Below are 19840 nucleotides of genomic sequence, written 5' to 3'. Positions count from 1 at the left end.
TCTGGCAAATCAAAATGCCTTAATAGTGTTATTTTATTCCATATTTCAAGCAGTGTGATGGCAGTGCTTTAACAATGGACAGACAGTTGTGTTCTGGGCTCACAGGCATCTCTAAAAATTTATTCTCAGATTCGGTCAGCACCAAGGCTTAGCAACAGTTTCACTCTTTAATCTTTCCACGGAATAGCTGTCACCTCCTTGCAGTGCTGAAATTCTGGGTGCAGGACGAATGGGGCATGCGTAGTTTGCACTGGTTCCGCCCCTGCCCGCTCTCCGTTCGCCTCGTGGGCTCCGCCCCACGGCCTCGACGTGCTGCGTCATGGCGCGCCTCACCCCGGGCGACCCCGGAAGTGGGTAGGGGGCTTGGCCTCTGCCCGGCCTCGGAGCCGGAGCGGGAGGTGTTACTCCACAGGCGTTGAGCTGAGCTGTCGAGTCGGGCGGCGGACCCCGGGCAAGGCCCGGGCCAGGGGTCCAGGATGCTGAACGTCCCTTCCCAGTCTTTCCCGGGCCCCAGCTCGCAGCAGCGCGTCGCCTCCGGGGGGCGTAGCAAGGTAAGCGCGCTGCAGTCCTCTCTTCTCGCCGGCATCTCAGCCTCCGGCACAGTCCGTTCTCTCCTTAGGTACGCTTTCCCACCTCCTGTCCCCACCTCCGGTTTTCATTCCCTCCCACCCTTGCTGGCGATCTCTTTCAGATCCCTTGGTTCTCCAGTCCTGGAACTCTTAACCTTCATCTCTTACCAACTGGCCCCTTTTCTTATCCATCCCTTTATCCCGTTCTGTCAGTTCCCTTCTTCCAACTCTTTTTCCCATTAATCAAATTCAGATATAAGGTAATGCCAGGCTCTGTGCTTCCCATATTGTAGGTACTCTGTATCGGCTTCCTTCCTTCAACATAACCTGCTCTCCGTTCCTTTGTTCACTTTCCGAAGGAGTTGTGAGCGATCTGGGTTCCCTAGAAGAGGGGAAAGGCTGGGCAACAGCAAGAGTGACCAGTATTTATCCTGCCAAGGGTGGGGACTCCAGGACCTAGGGAAGATTGGAGAAGAGAGAACAAATTTCTATATACAAACCTCCGGTTAGGTTTAGGGACACTTCTTCAAGTCACACTGCCTTTGCCTCTTCCTCTGATTCTTGATTGTTTTATCACTGTCTTTTCTACTGATATCTCTTGCTAATTTTGAAGCTAATAATCTCTTTAAGACTTTGTTGAACATACTGTTACCAACAGGTGGGATGCAAATGTGTTTTATATTTGCAGAATTTAATGAAATTGTCTCCCATGTTCATTGCAATATGAATGTTGCTTGCTCCTGTTGTTTGTTAGTTCCTCATTCAATAACCACATCTTCATGTTTTGTTTTCAAGACTACCATCTGATCGGGCCATTCCTTTCTTCATTTCTGGACTCTTGAGTCTTTAGCATTAACATCATTTGGGAACTTCATCAACTTTACTTTCTCCACATGGACCTGGAGTTTGACCCTAGGTCAGAATTATGGGTTCAGAGATCTGTAGCTTTCATTAGCTTTTTCAGAAGTCTGTAATCCCAACTATAATAATGTAACTGAGATTGATTAAATGCTCACTGACAGCGTGAGTGCGTTACATGTATTAGCTTGTGTAGTCTTTCCAGTGACCCTGTGAAATGGTTGCTTTTGTTATCGCCATTTCACAGCAAAGGAAACTGAGGTTAAGAAATGCTGCCTTGAAAGAGGCTTCATATGGTGTGACTCTGATGGTGACTTTTCTTTTATTGCTCCATATATCGGCCAACCATCCAATCACTTGTCCTCTCCTTGGGGTTTGACCTGTTTCTCTCCTTAAATGCTTGGCTAAATAGTAGAAACTTTGCAAAGAAAGAACCTCTGAATTAGAATATGAGAGTAGCTGCCCTTCTTCTTTAAAGCTATCAGCCATGTTCTCAGTATCGTTTAAAGGAAATGGTAGTGATGTCACAGGTGAGTGTTTGGGCCCAGAAAGTGAATAAAATAAGATTAGTGTGCAATTCACACTCAGACTGATTTTTTTTTCCCCCCTTTGTGAAATTGTTGCTGAACTGAACTTGGGTTCACTTGCCTGACATGCAGCAAAGCCAATCCACTGACACTGGGTTGTGATGGAGGAAAGTACAGCTTTTATTTGCAGGGCATCAAGCAGGCAAAGGAGAAGAGAGTGACAGAGGATGAGGTGGTTGGATGGCATCACTGTTGGAATGGATGTGAACTTGGGCAAACTCTGGGAGATGGTGAGCGACAGGGAGGCCTGGTGTGCTGCAGTCCATGGGGTCTCAAAGAGTTAGACACGACTTGGTGACTGAACAAGAAGAAGAAGCAGGGAGAACAGGCAGCTAATGACCAAAAGACCCAAACTCCATGGTGGCTTTCAGGCAAAGATTTTTAAACTCAGCTTTTGAGATGAGAATCTCAAGGTGCATGGTTAGCTTGTGGATCTCTTCTGTTTGGTTGCTGGTGATATTTTAGAAATCTCAATCCTCTGTCTTGTTCCAGCCAGTGTAGGGTCTGTATGCTTGTGATTAGCAGTTTCTCTCCCTTGAGGTTCTGGTTTCTGTAAAACAATTTAACTGTATCCTTCAGGAGGGACTAGGAATTCTGTGACTATGTTATTTTCTTGCTTGACCAATGTTCCTGGGTTTCTGCGTTTTCTCACATCTGTAGTCATTAGCTGTTTGAGTCTGCTCTTTGGAATTAGGGGAAGGCCTTGGAGGCGAAAGCTTCTTCTAGAAACAAGAAGCAGGGACACCCACCCGGGAGGGTTCCTCAGGGCCCTGCTCAATTTCAAAACTGGCTAATCTGGAACATGTGAGAACCTGTGTCAGGAGTGTATGAAATAGGTTGTGGGTGAGAAGACAGAACTTAGCTGGGGAGGTTTGTGTATCATAATTGTTAGAAGCATGGGCTTTTGAGTGAGAAAGATTCATTCTTTTTCCATCTCTACCTTTTAGCCTCTTTGAGTCTCTTTCCTCAGTTGTAAATGGGAATGATATGAATCATATCCATTTTATAGGTTTGTTCATAGGATTAAATGAGCTAAAGTTTCTCTCAGCATAGTCCTGGGTTATGGTAAGCACTTACTAGATGTTACTGGCCTGTAGACTTTTATGCATACCTCATTGATTGTTGAGGGATTGCTGTGTGAAAAAGCCCGTAGCACAGTGCCTGGTGCAGAGTATGCACTCAGTGTGGTGGCTAATGTTATTTCTAATGCTAATGCTAATAAGCAACTAGTAAGTATTTATTGAGAACCTATCATATGCTCGAGATGTGGTCTTTGTTGGGGAGGGAGAAATTTCCACTTTTATCCATCCCTCTTGAGTTCTTGTGGCTAGACTGATAAAGTTGACACAAGACAGATTAGCAGTAGAGAAGATTTAAATTTTATTCATGCTTTTAAGCTTTCAGACAATAAATTTGATGCTGAAGGCTCAGCTTCTGTGTACCCTGGTGCTGAATCAGACCTTGGAGACAGAGTTTAGTGAAGTGGGAAAAGGACAGCTTCACTGCTTTGCCAGGCAGAGGGAGACAGGGCAGGCTCCTGTCCCCAAACCGCGCGTCCCGACTTGGGCAAGAGAGTGGCAAGTCCTGAGGTAAAGGAGGTGTGATCAGCTCAAGGCCAGTTCTTCCGATGGGTTGGTGGTGAGGTAAATAGGAGTCACTGGAAAAGACCCTGATGCTGACAGAGATTGAGGGCAGGAGGAGAAGGTGGCAACCAAGGATGAGGTGGTTGGATGGCATCATCAACTCAATGGACATGAGTATGAGCAAACTCCAGGAGATAGTGAAGGACAAGGAAGCCTCGTGTGCTGTTGTCCACGGGGTTGCAAAGAGTCAGACAGACAACTGAGCAACTGAACAACAACAAATAGGAGTCAACATCGACAGCCTTCAGGTCCAGCTGCTCTGGGGGACTGTGTGTTTATGGGCAGCATACCATAACTTCCCCCACCTCGAAGGGGTTTCACTATCTGCAAAAACAGCTCAAAGATACTGTTGGGCTTCCTAGGTGGCTCAGTGGGTGAAAAATCCTCCTGCAATGCAGGAGACACAGGAGATGCAGGTTTGATCGCTGGGTCGGGTAGATCTCCTGGAGAAGGAAGCGGCAGCCCACTCCAGTCTTCTTGTCTGGGAAATCCCATGGACAGAGGAGCCCGGCAGACTGCAGTCCGTGGGCTCGCAAAGAGTCGACGCAACTGAAGGACCTGAGCACGCAGACTTGATGGGGAAACAGGAACTTGCCCCAAGACTGCTCTTGACTGCTTCTCCCTGGTCTCACCACCCCTCCCTTCCCTAATTAGCAGCTGCTTGAAGCTGCCCATCGGAACTCAGGGAAGGTTACAGAGGCTTAATGAAGGCTGTTTCCAGTAATCAAAGAAATGAGGGACACAGAAAAGCTCTGTGCCCAGGAGCCCAACAGGGCCCTGCACGATACCAAATTTGAGAGGAATTGATGGCACAAAGAAACTTAGGTCTGGGTACTTAATTAGTAAGAAATTTAAACAAAGTTTGGGCTTGGGTAGTAGATGAGTAAAGAAGTAACACAGCTTGCTTATAGTCTTCTGGGCCCTGAATTTACTATTGCTGAGAGAAGGGGTCTTTCTATCTTCCAGTACAGGAAGGGCACCTTCCACAGGGGAGATTTGTTTCCTCCTTTCAAGGAGACCAAGAGGGTAGTTCAAGGATTCATCTTACATGGCCTGTGCTGGGCCCCAACAGCTCTGTTTTCGAAGAGTTTAAACCAGTGGGCTTCACAGTTATAAATGCCTAAGGACTATAACAGTCTATTATGACCACGAAGAAGTTGATGCCAGAGAAAGCTTCTGGAGGAAGTAATGTCTGTGGCGGGGAGGGGCGAATCATTTTCCATTTGCCTAAAATATGGAACTCTACTATTTGTGCCTGGAGAATCCCCATGGACAGAGGAGCCTGGCGGGCTATAGTCGGTGGGGTCACAAAGAGTCGGGCATGACTGAACGACTAAGCACAGCATAGCAAAGTATAGAATGACTATGCAGGTGGCTTAGTGGCAAGGAGTCAGTCTGCAGACGCAGGAGACGCAGGTTGGATCCCTGGGTGGGGAAAATCCCCTGATGGAGGTAATGGCAACCCGCTGCAGTATTCTTGCCTGGGAAATCCCATGGACGGAGAACCTCGGTGGGCTGCAGTCTGTGGGGTTGCAAAGAGTGGGATGAGACTGACTGAACATGCACATTTGCAAAGCATAGAATGGGAAGGGACTAAAGTGCAGACATGGAGCTAGTGAAGTCAACTCCGACCAGATTATGAAGGGCGTGGTCAACCTCTCTAGGGAATTTAGAAACATTATAAGAAATGCAAGGAGCCACTGAAGGAGGCAGGGCCCTGAATTAGATCTGCATTTCCAAAAGATAACTTTTAACTACCCTGCAGGTATGGAATGGTGAAAGAATCTTTCCTGTCTTTGGGATAGGACAGATCATAGGTTCTCACACTTCATTTATGAAGACCAAGAGACCTAGAGAGTTGTAGTTAGTGATGCTAAGAATAGGATGATGAGGATTAGTAAGAAGAAATGTGAAATTGGCAAGGCACCACAGAACTAGTAACCTGACTATTTGGGGACAATTGAATGTCTACAATAGATATGCTTTAGGGAATTGACACATGTAAGCATTTTAGTCCCTTGGGCTTCTCTAACAGAATACCATAGGCGCCTCATAGACAACAGAAACTTACTTCTCACACTTCTAATTGATCTCAGGTCACCTCGACCTGCAGCCCCTTGAAGCAGGGCTTGGGTTCCTGGCCAAAGCTTGAGTTGTAGCGTTGAGAACACCGAATCCTAGCCAACAGGCTAGCAGTCAGTGACAAGGCCCTGGCCCTTCGGCTTTGCAGAAGAAGAATTCCCACAAAGACAGAAAGTGGTGAAACAAGTAAAGTATTTATTAGGAGGCAAAAGAGTACAGTACATGTGGATAGACACACAGGCAGACTAAGAGAGAGTTGCTGAGTCGTATCCTCATGGCAGTTTGAATTACTTACATGGGGCATATCTTCTGGGTTTCCTTTGGCTGGTCTTTTTTTTTTTTCCATTTATTTTTATTAGTTGGAGGCTAATTACTTTACAACATTGTAGTGGTTTTTGCCATACATTGACGTGAATCAGCCATGGAGTTACATGTATTCCCCATCCTGAACCCGCCTCCCACCTCCCTCCCCATCCCATCCCTCTGGGTTGTCCCAGTGCACCAGCCCTGAGCACTTGTCTCATGCATCCAACCTGGACTGGCGATCTGTTTCACCATAGATAATATACATGTTTCAATGCGTTCTCTCAGATCATCCCACCCTCGCCTTCTCCCATAGAGTCCCAAAGTCTGTTCTGTACATCTGTGTCTCTTTTTCTGTCCTGCATATAGGGTTATCATTATCATCTTTTTAAATTCCATATATATGTGTTAGTATACTGTATTGGTCTTTATCTTTCTGGCTTACTTCACTCTGTAAAATGGGCTCCAGTTTCATTCATCTCATTAGAACTGATTCAAATGAATTCTTTTTAATGGCTGAGTAATATTCCATGGTGTATATGTACCACAGCTTTCTTATCCATTCGTCTGCTGATGGGCATCTAGGTTGCTTCCATGTCTTGGCTATTATGAACAGTGCTGTGATGAACATTGGGGTACACGTGTCTCTTTCAGTTCTGGTTTCCTTGTTGTGTATGCCCAGGAGTGGGATTGCTAGGTCATATGGCAGTTCTACTTCCAGTTTTTTAAAGAATCTCCACACTGTTCTCCATAGTGGCTGTACTAGTTTGCATTCCCACCAACAGTGTAAGAGAGTTCCCTTTTCCCCACACCCTCTCCAGCATTTATTGCTTGTAGACTTTTGGATAGCAGCCATTCTGACTGGCGTGTAATGGTACCTCATTGAGGTTTTGATTTGCATTTCTCTGATAATGAGTGATGTTGAGCATCTTTTCATGCGTTTGTTAGCCATCTGTGTGTCTTCTTTGGAGAAATCTCTGTTTAGTTCTTTGGCCCACTTTTTGATTGGGTCACTTATTTTTCTGGAATTGAGCTGCAGGAGTTGCTTGTATATTTTTGAGATTAATCCTTTGTCTGTTTCTTCGTTTGCTATTATTTTCTCCCATTCTGAAGGCTGTCTTTTCACCTTGCTTATAGTTTCCTTTGGTGTGCAGAAGCTTTTAATTTTAATTAGGTCCCATTTGTTTATTTTTGCTTTGATTTCCAATATTCTGGGAGGTGGGTCATAGAGGGTCTTGCTGTGATTTATGTCGGAGAGTGTATTGCCTATGTTCTTCTCTAGGAGTTTTATAGTTTCTGGTCTTATATTTAGATCTTTAATCCATTTTGAGTTTATTTTTGTGTATGGTGTTAGAAAGTGTTCTAGTTTCATTCTTTTACAAGTGGTTGACCAGTTTTCCCAGCACCACTTGTTAAAGAGGTTGTCTTTTTTCCATTGTATATCCTTGCCTCCTTTGTCAAAGATAAGGTGTCCATAGGTTCGTGGATTTATCTCTGGGCTTTCTATTCTGTTCCATTGATCTATATTTCTGTCTTTGTGCCAGTACCATACTGTCTTGATGACTGTGGCTTTGTAGTAGAGCCTGAAGTGGCCAGTCATTTTGATTTGCCTGGTTCAGAGTCTGTGTTTGGTATATCTCAGAATCCTCCGATGTGTGTGCACACGTCTCTTAGCCAAGATGGACAATGAGCCTATGGATAAAGAGCATCAGTTGGCATCTGTCCCATTTTGGCTTCCAAGGATCCTTTCTGCACAGATGTAGTCGGGGAGATCGCCTCTCTCAGTTGTCCAGCTGTTCTAGTCTTGGAGTTTTGGTCAACCAGGAATGAATCTCCAGTGACTTTACGCTAGAGTGGCCCATCTACCTCCTGCCTCACTCATCATGACTGGGAAATCCAAGATCAGTGCAAAACTGGCCAGTTTTGTGTCTGGTGAGAGCCTGATTCCTGGTTTGTAGCCATCTTTTCAGTGTCCTTACTGGGTGGAAGAGGTGAGGGAGCTCTCTATATGGCCTCTTTTATAAGGGCCTTAATCCCAACAACCTCGTCACCCACTAGAGGCCCCACTTCCTAATACCAGCACATCGAGGATTAGCATTTCAACCTAATTTGGTGGGGGGATACAAACATTCAGTCTATAGCAAGAAGCTTCCTTGAATAATGTGACTGCTTTTACATTAAACAATTATCTGCTACTGTATTACATGCTAGTTATACAGGTTAGATGTCTGGAAAAATTTCCACTGGGATGTCTTAACTGGTTAAAATACTAATGACATAATAATACCCCTTTTCTAAAAGCCTTGAAAATGTATTTTGTATTAAACACAAAGCCCTGCAAAATCCCAAACATCTTGTTATTAGACCCTCTGAACAGGTGCAGGCAGAGTTTTGTGGAAACGGCCAGATAATAAATATTTTAGTCTTTGAGGATGTCATAAGGACTCAGTCTCTTCACCACCACCACGTGTAGAAATTATTCTTGGCTCAAGGGCTGCACAGAAACAGGCACAGACCCGTTTGCCAGCCACTTCCCTGGAGTGAGGCGGTTTTATTGTTTTCTATTACTTGATAACCATTGTTTCTTGGTGGATGGATTCTTAGAAAACATCTTTCTATTTCATGTAGTCCTAATATTCTGGGGATGTTGAAAGTCTGGAAAGTCAACTTTAGCCAATTGTTTCTATTTTCTTCTATCAAATCTCATTTGATTTTTTTAAGGCAAAAAAATGTTGGTCCAGGTTAGTAAGCAGCTACAACATATTAGTGATAGAGCCAGGACCAAAACTTGTCTTCTAACTCTGGGTTCAGTACTGCCTTTGTACTATGATTTCATTAGATCTTCATTTGTGTCCAGAATTTCTAAACCCCATCTCATGGCCCAGGTGTTTTATATAATGTTCCATTTGTAATTCTAATACACCCTCCTAAAGATGGAAGAAGATTTTTAGAATTTTTAGATTTGTTTTCTTATCCTTTTGAGTGGGAATCAGAGTAATGAAGTGTCCTAAGACAAGCAGCAGGAGGGGGAAGGAAATTGAGCTGACCTGAAGAAGCCGCATTGAATTCTTCGCTTTTCCTTTTTGAGGTCCCTCTGAAACAGGGCAGAAGTCTCATGGATTGGATTCGACTGACCAAAAGTGGAAAGGATCTAACGGGATTAAAAGGCAGGTTAATTGAAGTAACTGAAGAAGAACTTAAAAAACACAACAAAAAAGATGACTGTTGGATATGCATAAGAGGTAGGTGGAATTTACTGTGTACTGCAGAATGTTTTGGCAGGCTTTCCACAGTTGTAATGCTATACACCTCTTAGCCCTGTTACTTGGTAATATGATTCACAGTTAGTAACAACCATGTTAGTTAGTAACTATAAACATAATTTTCAGTTAGTAACAAACATTTGCACTTAGTAAAAAGCATGTCTTACACAGGACAATAAATTCTTTAATTCTGAATTTGGACAGTGTTTCTCTCTAAATCACTGTTCATACAGTATCCCTGTACTGTATTCCCTTTGAAAGAAAACAAGGGTTTGACAGGTAATATAATACAAACCAATGAAATTATTCAAAAACATGTAGTTTAAATGCAACAATGTTCCACCTTTGTCTTACAACAGAATTCCATAGGAAAAAATTGTCTCTGAGACAAGCAGGATCTTTTGTTCTCATTTGCAACAATTTTTATTACTTAGTCCATGTTTGTTAGCAATATTAGTTACCTGATTTTCGTAGCTCACAACAAATTAGAAGCACCAAGCTGGAAATACTGAGTTGGCCAAAAAGTTTATTCGCATTTTTCCGTAAGATATTATAGAAAAACCTGAATGAAATTTTTGACCAACTCAATAGATAGATTGGAGACAGTGAGCAGAGAAGTAGAACAGTAGCTGATGGAAGTAGACTTCGTGGTGTCTGCCAGCCTGGCATGGGGAGGGAAGCAAAAACAATGAAGGGCTTACAGCTATACGCCGGGTCTCCACGGAGAGTCCATGAGTCATCCAGGAAGAGTTCAGTATATTTGCTATCCTCAGTCTAAAGAGGAAAGGAAATGCATCACTCATTGCTGTTATCGCTGCTGTAATTTTATCATTGTGTAATTTTGATTTGTTGTGTGTGTGTGTGTTAGTCACTCAGTCGTGTCTGACTCTTAGCGACCCAATGGTCTGTAGCCTACCAGGCTCCTCTGTCCATGGAATTCTCCAGGCAAGAATGCTAGAATCAGTTGCCATTCTCTTCTCCAGGGTGTTTTCCCAACCCAGGGGTTGCACCTGGGTCTCCTGTATTGTGGGTAGATTCTTTACCATCTGAGCCAGCAGGGAAACCGCTTCTTGTTAGTTTTCCTGATAACACTGTCACCCGTATGAGGGCAGAGACCACGTCAGTCACCTGCCCTGCCTTCAGTGCGTGCCACATTCAGGTCATCCCTTTGTGTTTGTTGAACTAGTGCAACACTTACCATTTTCAAGAAATTTGGTTACTTGAAGAGGCGTGTGGCTGTCACAGTCAATCAGAGATAGGATAAATGGAAAGACACCAGCAGCTCTGTCAGTTTGCTAAGTAGGCCCAAACAAAATATAACAAACTGAGTGACTTGAACCACAGAAATTTATTATCTCCCAGTTCTGAAGGCTAAACTTTGAGATCAGGCTCATCTTTGGGCTTGAAGAAGAATCTGTTCCATGCCTCTCGCCTCTCTTCTGGTGGTTTGCTGGCAGTCTTTGGAGTTGCTTGGCTTGTTGGAAAATCACCCTGATCTCTGACTTCATCTTTATATAACTTTCCTCCTGTGTGCTTGTCAGTGTCCGGATTTGCTGTTTTTATAAGGACAGCAGTCATACTGGGGGAGGAGTCTGCCTGATTCTCTTATGACCTCACCTCTGCATTGACCCCGTATCCACATAAGGTCATGTTCTGAAGTACTGTAAGACTTTAACATCTGAGTTTGAGGGATACACAGGTCAACTCATTACAGATGGAATTAGTGTGCAGAATGTTTTCCAGCAGCAGAGGGTATGGAATCTTCCAGCAGGGGCTGGGATAGCTTGTCCCAAGACAGATGCTGTTTGGGAAGTTTTTCAGGGAAATAAACTGTTTCTAACACCCTCTTGCCTTCTGTGTGTGCTGCAGACCCGCTTACCAGGTGCAGGTCACTGGCAGCGGGTGCCGCCCCCATTCTGCCTGAGTGTCTTCTGCTGGCCTCTGTGAAGTGGAGGTCAGCTTTCCCATGAGCATCTCTCAGCTGGTCCAGGCTGCTGGCATGTCTGACCTGTTTCTGCAGTAGGAAGCCACTTTTCCAGAAAAGTCTCTCATGTGAACCCTTCACATCCTAATGCTGTTAAATAAATGAGCCACTGTCATAGGACAGTCATACTTTATTATTCATTTGATATATTGGTGGAGACCAGGGACTAGTTTGCTTTGTTTGAAACATAACACATGTTGTTCCCAGTTGCATATCTCCTGCAGTGATTTGAATGGCTGACACTCTTCCAGTGAGGTCATTGATTTAAGGTTAAATTCTTTTGGAGTTTCTATTGAACAGTATATTCTACCCTATTAATAAGACTTCTCCCCCGAATGCCAAGTAAGATGTCTTTTTTTTTTTTTCTTCCTGTTGACAGAGTTTGGTTTTTAATTTTAATCAAGCAGCAGTTGATTGAGGCACTGCCCTGGGATCCTCCTGCTAGCAGGAGAAAGTAAATGACTGTTGGACAAGACCTGGAGAAGTGCCCTATGAGGGCTATAAGGAAAGTGAGATCAGGCTTCAGGGAGGGAGATGTGGGTTAGGAAAGTCAGAGACGCTTTTATGATAGAGATGAGCCTTGAAACTGTCTTCAGGATTTCAGTGGGAAGTGAGGCAGAAGCACACCCAAGTGGAGGGAAATGCATAACTCAGGGTGTCAACACAGAAAAGTTGGACGTGTGTTCTGGAGCTTAGTCTACCTGTTAAGAGAATTATAAGAATGGAGACTATAAAGGCATGTTAGGGAAGATTGCGGAGGACCTTGAAAACCAGACTGAGAAATGTATTCTTAATTTTGATAGCATTGTGAACTGTTGGAGATGTTTGAATGTGGGAACAGTATGATCAGAGATGGCCTTGGAAAGATCAGTCTGGTGATGGGTATAGTGAATTGACATGAGACCTAGCAAAGTTTTTAGCTCATACAAAAGTTCAGGAGGTAATAGATAACCCAGGATGTTGTCAAAGGCAACAAAGTAGGATGAATGTGAGACAGACAGATTACTGGTAATTTCTGACACAGTCGTCTAGGAAAGTAGAAGAAAGCACAGGACTAAATGTAATTGTCTTTTTCTTCTTAATTGTTCTAATTTAAAATGTTAATGATACCTTCCTAAAGGAAATGTACGCCAGATCTAGCTTCATAGGTCAGAGATAGTGTTTGGACACAAGTTTTAATCAAAGCTGTACCACAGAGAAGCACAGATCATGGCATAAGTTTTTTTCCTCATTTTTAAAATATTCTTCATTTTCTAACAATTACACCATTTTTATGTCAGTTCAGATTTCAGCTTGATGGGCCCAAGAGAGACATAAAGTGTCTCTATAGGAAATATAGACTTTAGTATGTAATATTTAATATCTGCAGTAGTGTAGTGTTAGTCACTCAGTCATGTCTGATTCTTTGCAACCCCGTGGACTATAGCCCACCAGGCTCCTCTCTGTCCATGGAATTCTCCAGGCAAGAATACTGGAGTGAGTAGCCATTCCCTTCTCCAGGATGTTGAATAACACACTCAGTCCTATCTGACTGTTACGGACACCATGGACGGTAGCACATAAGGCTCCTCTGTCCATGGAATTTCTCAGGCGAGATTATTAGAGGAGGTTGCCATTTCCTCTTCCAGGGGATCTTCCTGACCCAGGGATCAAACGCACACCTCTTGTGTCTCGTGTATTGCAGGCGGATTCTTTACCCATTGAGCCATCAGGGAAGATTTCTACCCCCTTTATCTAGTAACTAACGGAAGATTCTTGGGATTGGCTCTGATTGGCACAGTTTTGATCATGTTCTGATTGCTAGAATAGTGGTTCTATTTAGGGGGAAGCGGTATAAGTTAATCACTTAAACCTAGGTTACAAGTTCATCCTGTAGCTTAGAGAGGGGCCAGACTGAAGTGTCAGGGAGGATATGACTCCTTGAACAAAACGTGATGTTGTTGCTGGAAGTGGAGTGGGTCCTGGAGTTAATGCCACTACAGAAAGTAGAGTACCTTGCCAAAGTCATAGCTGATGAAAATGGAGCCACTATTTTAACCTAGGCAACTTGATTCTGAGCTGTTATGCTTAAGCTGCATTGCACTGCTTTCTGTTTTATCATATTCAACTCTAGATTGGATCCTGGCTCAGCCTTTGTGCCATAACCCACTTATGAGTGCCATTTGTGAACTAATTCATTATGAAGTTACAGTGAAGTGCCTATTACTTGCAGCTCTTCTCTTGTGCTAAATAACATTACTAATTAAAAGTCATACAGGTTTTTCCATAAGATATTACCGAAAAACCTGAACAAAGATTAAGACGATTTTTTTTTATTTTGGAAATTTAGGGAAGTATAGCTTTTACTTTTTTGTGTGACTGTGTGTGTAGTTGTCACTCATAGAAAATAGAGGCTGTAAGTTTTACCTTCTCTTTCTGTGTGTTGGTTCACCGTTTAAGCAGTAGTTCCTGGGATCTGCTGAGAGTCCCGCACTGTACCAGGCCCTGGGCTGTGACCTGGAAATTCAGAACAGAGGTGCCTCCTGCTGTTACGGAATTTATAATCTAGTGCAGAACACGAAGTGTTAACCAAGACTGAGGAGTATTGTGAAAGCGAGGTCTGCTTCGCTAAGAGTGAAGACTGGAAGACTGAGCAGAGATCAAAGATAAGTGGGTGTGAACCAGACAAAGAGGAAAGGGAACAATACTGTAGGTTCTGGAAAAAGCGTGTGCACAGGCTGGATGGTGTGACTGTGAGGGGGAAAAGGTGCCTATGTCCACATGTAACTGACTCAGCATGCGGTACAGTAGGAACTAAAGCACCATTGCAAAGCAGCGATTCGCCAATAAAAATTAATTAAAATTTTTTTAAAAGCCCAAGTGCAACCCATAGGTATTCATTGTGAATACGAGGAACTTCAAGTTAGTGATACCTGTATTCTTTCTTCTCTCCCTTGTGCTAAAAAGTCAAACACTTTCTTTCTAAGGCTCAGTCTTTTCTAAGGCTTGACCGTTTTTGTGCTCTTCAGCCTCCTCTGTGATCTCGGGCGGTTGTTTAACCATTGTTTAAACACAGTTCGTTCTCCTAACAGTTTCTTCCTTTCAGTCTTCTCCTCTTAGCCTGGTTCTCTTGGACTTGCTTCTTCCCCTGGGCTTTCTTCCTCAGCATTTGATATAGGACCTCTGTTAGAACATGTTAGGTTGGTGCAAATGTAATTATGGTTTCACACCATGAATTTTGGACTTCCCTGGTGGCTCAGATGGTAAAGAATCTACCTGCAATGTGGGAGACCTGGGTTCGATCCCTGGGTTGTTAAGATCTCCTGGAGAAAGGAATATCTACCCACTCCAGTATTCTGGCCTGGAGACTTCCATAGACAGAGGAGCCTGGCAGGCTACAGTCCATGGGGTTGCAGAGTCAGACACGATTGAGTGAGTTTCACTTCACCATGAATTTTCAGTCATTATAACTAAGCTCAACCACTTCTTTGTAATCAGAATAGGAATCATTACAGTTAACACATTTTTGCCAACACATTTGCCAATAAGTTTGTTTTTCCTGTAGCATAAAAATTTGTGCTTCAGGATTCCACGGACTTTTAGAAAGCATTTTCTGCATCCTGCTGGTCATGGAAGCATCTTGCCTGCAAAAAGTCATGACATTTGAAGAAATGGTAGTCTGTTGGCGAGAGGTCAGGTGCATATGGCAGATGAGGCAAAACTTCATAGCCCAATTTGTGCAACTTTTAAAGCATCGGTAGTGTGACATGCGGTTGGGCATTGTCATTGAGAAGAATTGTGCCCTTTCTGTTGACCAATGCTGGCTGCAGGCTTTGCAGTTTTCGGTGCATCTTATCGATTTGCTGAACATACTTCTCAGGTGTAATGATTTTGCCAGGATTCAGAAAGCTGTAGTGGATCAACTCAGCAGCAGACTGCCAAACAGTGACTATGACCTCTTCTTGGCTCAAGTTTGGCTTTGGAAAGTGCTTTGAAGTTTCTCAGTCCAGCTACTGAGCCAGTCGTTACCTGTTGGTCCTTTAATGGACCGGAACCTGGTGGTCCGGAGTCGATGATGAGAAAGTGAAAGAAGGAAAGGCTAATATTCCCTGGGTTATACACAGCCAGCCTTCCCGCTGCAGGGAATCAGCCAGAAATAGAGAGAGAGAGAGAGTGAGAGAGAGAAAGAAAGAAAGACACGGGGACCCAAGCTCTGATGGAGCAAAGGTGTTTTAATCAACTTGGTGTGGGCATATATACTGTCTTACAAGGTAGTTATTCTCAGCAAAGATAAAGATTAAAATTCCAGACTATCCATATTAGAGAGACTATCCATATTAGAGAGAGTTGTAAACAATCACTTTTACCGTATGGTTCATAAGAAGGAAGAGGGTACTTATCACCGTATTGAAAAACTAACGAAGGAGATGCCTGTATTTCTCAGCCCCCGGAGAGGCAGAAAGGCGTGCCTCTCCTCTTAATTCCTGAGGAATTAATAAGGAACAGAGGATTCATGACAGATCCAAAACAGCACACAGGAAACCTCCTGTTAAATGCTTCCTGACAGTTACCTTTTTGTTGCACATCACAATCTGATTGATAAATTATTGTTGCATTGAATAAGAGAAGACGGCACTTCCAAATGATGATTTTCTTGATTTGTGGTCAGCTCATGAAGCACCCACTTATCGAGCTTTTTTCCTTTACAGTTTGTTTCAAATGCCAAACGACCATAGAATGGTCATTAGCAGTTCCTGGGCCGTATGCGTTGATGTTGCAAGTTGTCTTCACTGCTTTATGACCCATTTTGAACTCCAATAAGAAAATCACTCAAATTTGCTTTTTGTCTAACATCATTTCTGTAGTCTAAAATAAATATAAATAGCAAGGAATGTCATTAGCAGAAAAACATAAAAGCAAGAAATGTGCATTAAAGTTATATATAACATAACTGTATTTATTTAGAATGTATTCCAATATCAAATGGCAAATTTCAACAATGCAAAAATTTCAGTTACTTTTGCACCCACCTAATATATTATCTTTTGAGACACTTCATCTATTTCTGTCTTTTAATTTAAATTGAGTTTCAGGGTATTAATATACTGTTTCTCTCCCTGCCCATTGCATCTAGTACAGGGCATGGCTCATGGTTAGTGCTCAGTAAGTATCCTTTGAATCATGTGTAGAACTTTTAAACCACCTTTGGTAGGGATATTTTAATGATTTCACAAAATAGTAACCAGTTGAGAGACTTGTATTTTTGCTATTTCCAGATGATTGGCTCTTGGAGTTAGGAAATATATCAGTTCCTTAATCAAAATATTTGTTATTTCTAGACAGTTTTTGATATATACTCATGGTCAGTTATTCATTTTGGGGTCTCATAGAGTGTAAGCTGCAGCCTGATGGAGCTCATATGTTATCTTTCCTTATACAGCTTCATATTTTCTTTTGCAGGCTTTGCACTCAGGAGGGGTTAAGTAAATATTGGAGGTTTCTTCAGGGTCAGTTTTTGTCATTAATGTTTTCAGTTAAACCTTTTATTTTGAAAAAGTTTCAAACTTACAAAAAAAAAAACCAGTTGTAAAGGTGATGCAGTGATCTCTAGAAATCCTTCACCTATCCTGACTCAGCCATTGTTGACATGCTATAGTTGTTGTTGTTGTTATTGAGTAACTAAGTTGTGTTTGACTTTTTGTGACCCCATGGACTGTACCACGCCAGGCTTCCCTATCCCTCACTGTCTCCTGGAGTTTGCCCAAGTTCGTGTCCATTGAATCAGTGGTGCCATGCGACCATCTCATCCTCTGCTGCCCTCTTCTCCTTCTGCCTTCAGTCTTTCCCAGCATCAGAGGCTTTTCCAGTGAGTCAGCTCTTTGCATCAGGTGGGCAAAGTATTGGAGCTTCAGCTTCAGCAAAACTCCTTCCAGTGAGTATTCAAGGTTGATTTCCTTTAGGACTGACTAGTTGGATCTGCTTGCAGCCCAGGGAACTCTCAAGAGTCCTCTCCAGCACCATAGTTCAAAAGCATCAATTCTTGGGTGCTCTACCTTCCTTACTGTCCAACTCTCACATCCATACATGACTGCTGGGAAGACCTTAGCTTTGACTGTATGGACCTTTGTTGGCAAAGTGCTATCTTTGCTTTTTAATACACTGTCTAGGCTTGTCATTGCTTTCCTTCCAAGAAGCAAGTGTCTTCTAATTTCATGGCTGCAGTCACCATCCATAGTGACTTTACAGCCCAAGAAAAGAAAATCTGTCACTGCTTCCACTTTTTCCTCTTCTATTTGAAGTGATGGGACCTTGAAGTGAAGGGATCCAATGCTGTGATCTTAGTGTTTTTAATATTGGGTTTTAAGCCAGCTTTTTAATTTCACTCTCCTCTTTTACCCTCTTCAAGAGGCTCTTTACTTCCTCTTTGCTTTCTGCCATTAGAGTGGTATCATCTGTTGTTGACATGAAAGTGAAAGTGAAGTTGCTCAGTCGTGTCTGACTCTTTGCGACCCCGTGTACAGCCTACCAGGCTTCTCTGTCCATGGGATTTTCCAGGCAAGAATACTGGATTGGGTTGCCATTTCCTTCTCCAGGAGATCTTCCCAACCTAGGGATTGAACCCGGGTCTCCTGCATTGTTGACATAGTCATCATTATATTTTAATGAATCCATTTTCTCTTCATGGTTAACTTATTCCTTATACCTTTTTGTCATCTTTGTTTTGGTCATTGCACTAAGGGTTTATGATACTCATTTTTAATGGATCACAGTCTACCTTCAAACAGTATTAAACCATTTTACATGTGGTATAAGAGTGTACAGGCTATACTTCCATTTCTTTCTCTTGTGTCTTGTCTAATCCTTGTTATTTATTCTTCATACTCTATACATCCTGCAATACATTACTGTTTTTGCTTAGACCGTCACTTATCTTTTAATGAGATTAAGAAAATGAAAAAAGTTAGCCATATTTTTACCATTTTCAGTGCTTTTTATTTCTTTGTATTGATCCAGACTTCCCTTAAAGACCTGACTTTCACATTTCTTGTAGTACAGGTTTTCTGGCAACAAATTCTCAGCTTTTCTTCATCTGTCAGTGCCATTGTTTTGCCTTCATTTTAGGGATGTGTTATCATTGGGTGTAAAATTCTAGGTTTAGGCATTTATCTTCCTCAGCCCTTTAAAAATACCACACCATCTTCTCGTTTGCATAGATGAGAACTCTGTTGTTATTCTTAACTATTTTCCTGTAGGATGTAAGGTTTCTTCTCTGACTGCCTTTAAAATTTTACTTTGTTTTTCAGCAGTTTGACTATTAATATGATGTAATTTTCCTTTTATATTTTCTATTTCAGTCAATCAATCAGTGAAGTCACTCAGTCATGTCAGATTCTTTGCAACCCAATGGACTGTAGCCCACCAGGCTCCTCCATCCTTGGGATTTTTCCAGGCAAGAGTACTGGAGTGGGTTGCCATTTCCTTCTCCAGGGGATCTTCCCGACCCAGGGATTGAACCCTGGTCTCCCGCATTGCAGGCAGACATTTTACCATCTGAGCCACCAGGGAGCTACTTGGAGTTCTCTAAATTAATTTTGGGAAGTTTGGGGCCATTATCTCTTCAAGTACTTCTTCTACTCATTACTTCTTTCGGGATGCCAGTTGCAAATATGTTAATCTGTATTGTCCCACAGCTCTAAAAGGCACCATTCTATTTTTTCACTCATTTTTTCTTTGTGTTTCCATTTAATCATTACTGTTGACTTTTCTTCCAGTTTACTTATTCTTTCTTCTACTGTATCCAGTCTGCTGATTCACCCTTCAGAGGAATTCATCTTTCATCTCTGTGCTGAACATTTATTAAGTGTAAACCTTATTTTCTACTAGATCTTCTAATATATTAAAATTTATTTCAGTGTCTCTATCTGATAAGTTCCAATATGTGCACCACCTTCTAAGTGTGAGTCTGTTGCTATTTTTCACTCTTGACAGTGGTTTTTATCATTTTGAAAAATGTTTCTTGTGATTTTTTGATTGAGTGTTACACGTTGATTATAGATGAAGCATAGAACCTTAGATATTTACACTCAGAACTCATACCCCTTTCCTGGTAATTAGGATGAGTCAGTCTAGTTTGCTGAGCTAAGTCTGGGGTGGTGGTTATCGTTACACTGGTGTACCACTGACCTCAAGTTCCTCTCGCAGCGGGTCAGTGCCGCTTGTTTTTGCCGTGAAGCCGTCAGCGTTGGAGGGTTTTGTGGTTGCTCCTGTCTGTGCCACCCTTCGCTGGCAGCTTGCCCTGTGTGCTTGTGTAGGGTCTCTCACCATATTCCTGCCCCCTCCCAGGGGCAGACTGCCCGCTCTTGTTGTTTGAGGTAAGGTTTAGGTGCTGGAAGGAGTTTTGCAGTTTTCCTGTTTGAACCTCAGTCTTAGGCCAGTTCTGTTACCTGAGCCCCAAGGGCAGAGCTTTCTCAGTGATTCTGTCACTTCCCCTCTGCCTCAGTGCAGGGTTTAGAATGCAGGCAGATTCTTGTCTGTGGCAGCTGAGCTTCGCGTTGTACCAGTAGGGAAGGAG

General features: G+C 42.8%; 1 protein-coding gene across 3 annotated transcripts in view; it reads left to right on the top strand.

Annotated features, from left to right (window-relative positions):
* The first annotated feature begins 326 nt into the window (after nucleotides 1-326).
* LOC133047324 (cytochrome b5 reductase 4) overlaps nucleotides 327-19840 on the top strand; it is a 100580-nt gene continuing 81066 nt past the window's right edge. For 2 of the 3 annotated variants that reach the window (XM_061130543.1, XM_061130542.1), the window contains exons 1-2: nucleotides 327-551; nucleotides 9131-9284. In XM_061130543.1, the coding sequence (XP_060986526.1) occupies nucleotides 477-551; nucleotides 9131-9284 (229 nt within the window). In that variant the 5' untranslated portion in view covers nucleotides 327-476. The remainder of the gene's footprint in view (nucleotides 552-9130; nucleotides 9285-19840) is intronic. The other variant, XM_061130544.1, reaches the window with a different exon arrangement.

This window comes from Dama dama, chromosome 26 (assembly GCF_033118175.1).
Source record: "Dama dama isolate Ldn47 chromosome 26, ASM3311817v1, whole genome shotgun sequence".
In the NCBI taxonomy this organism is placed as follows: Eukaryota; Metazoa; Chordata; class Mammalia; order Artiodactyla; family Cervidae; genus Dama; species Dama dama.
Note: the sequence above shows the minus strand (reverse complement) of the source record. Positions and strands in the feature narration are given on the sequence as shown.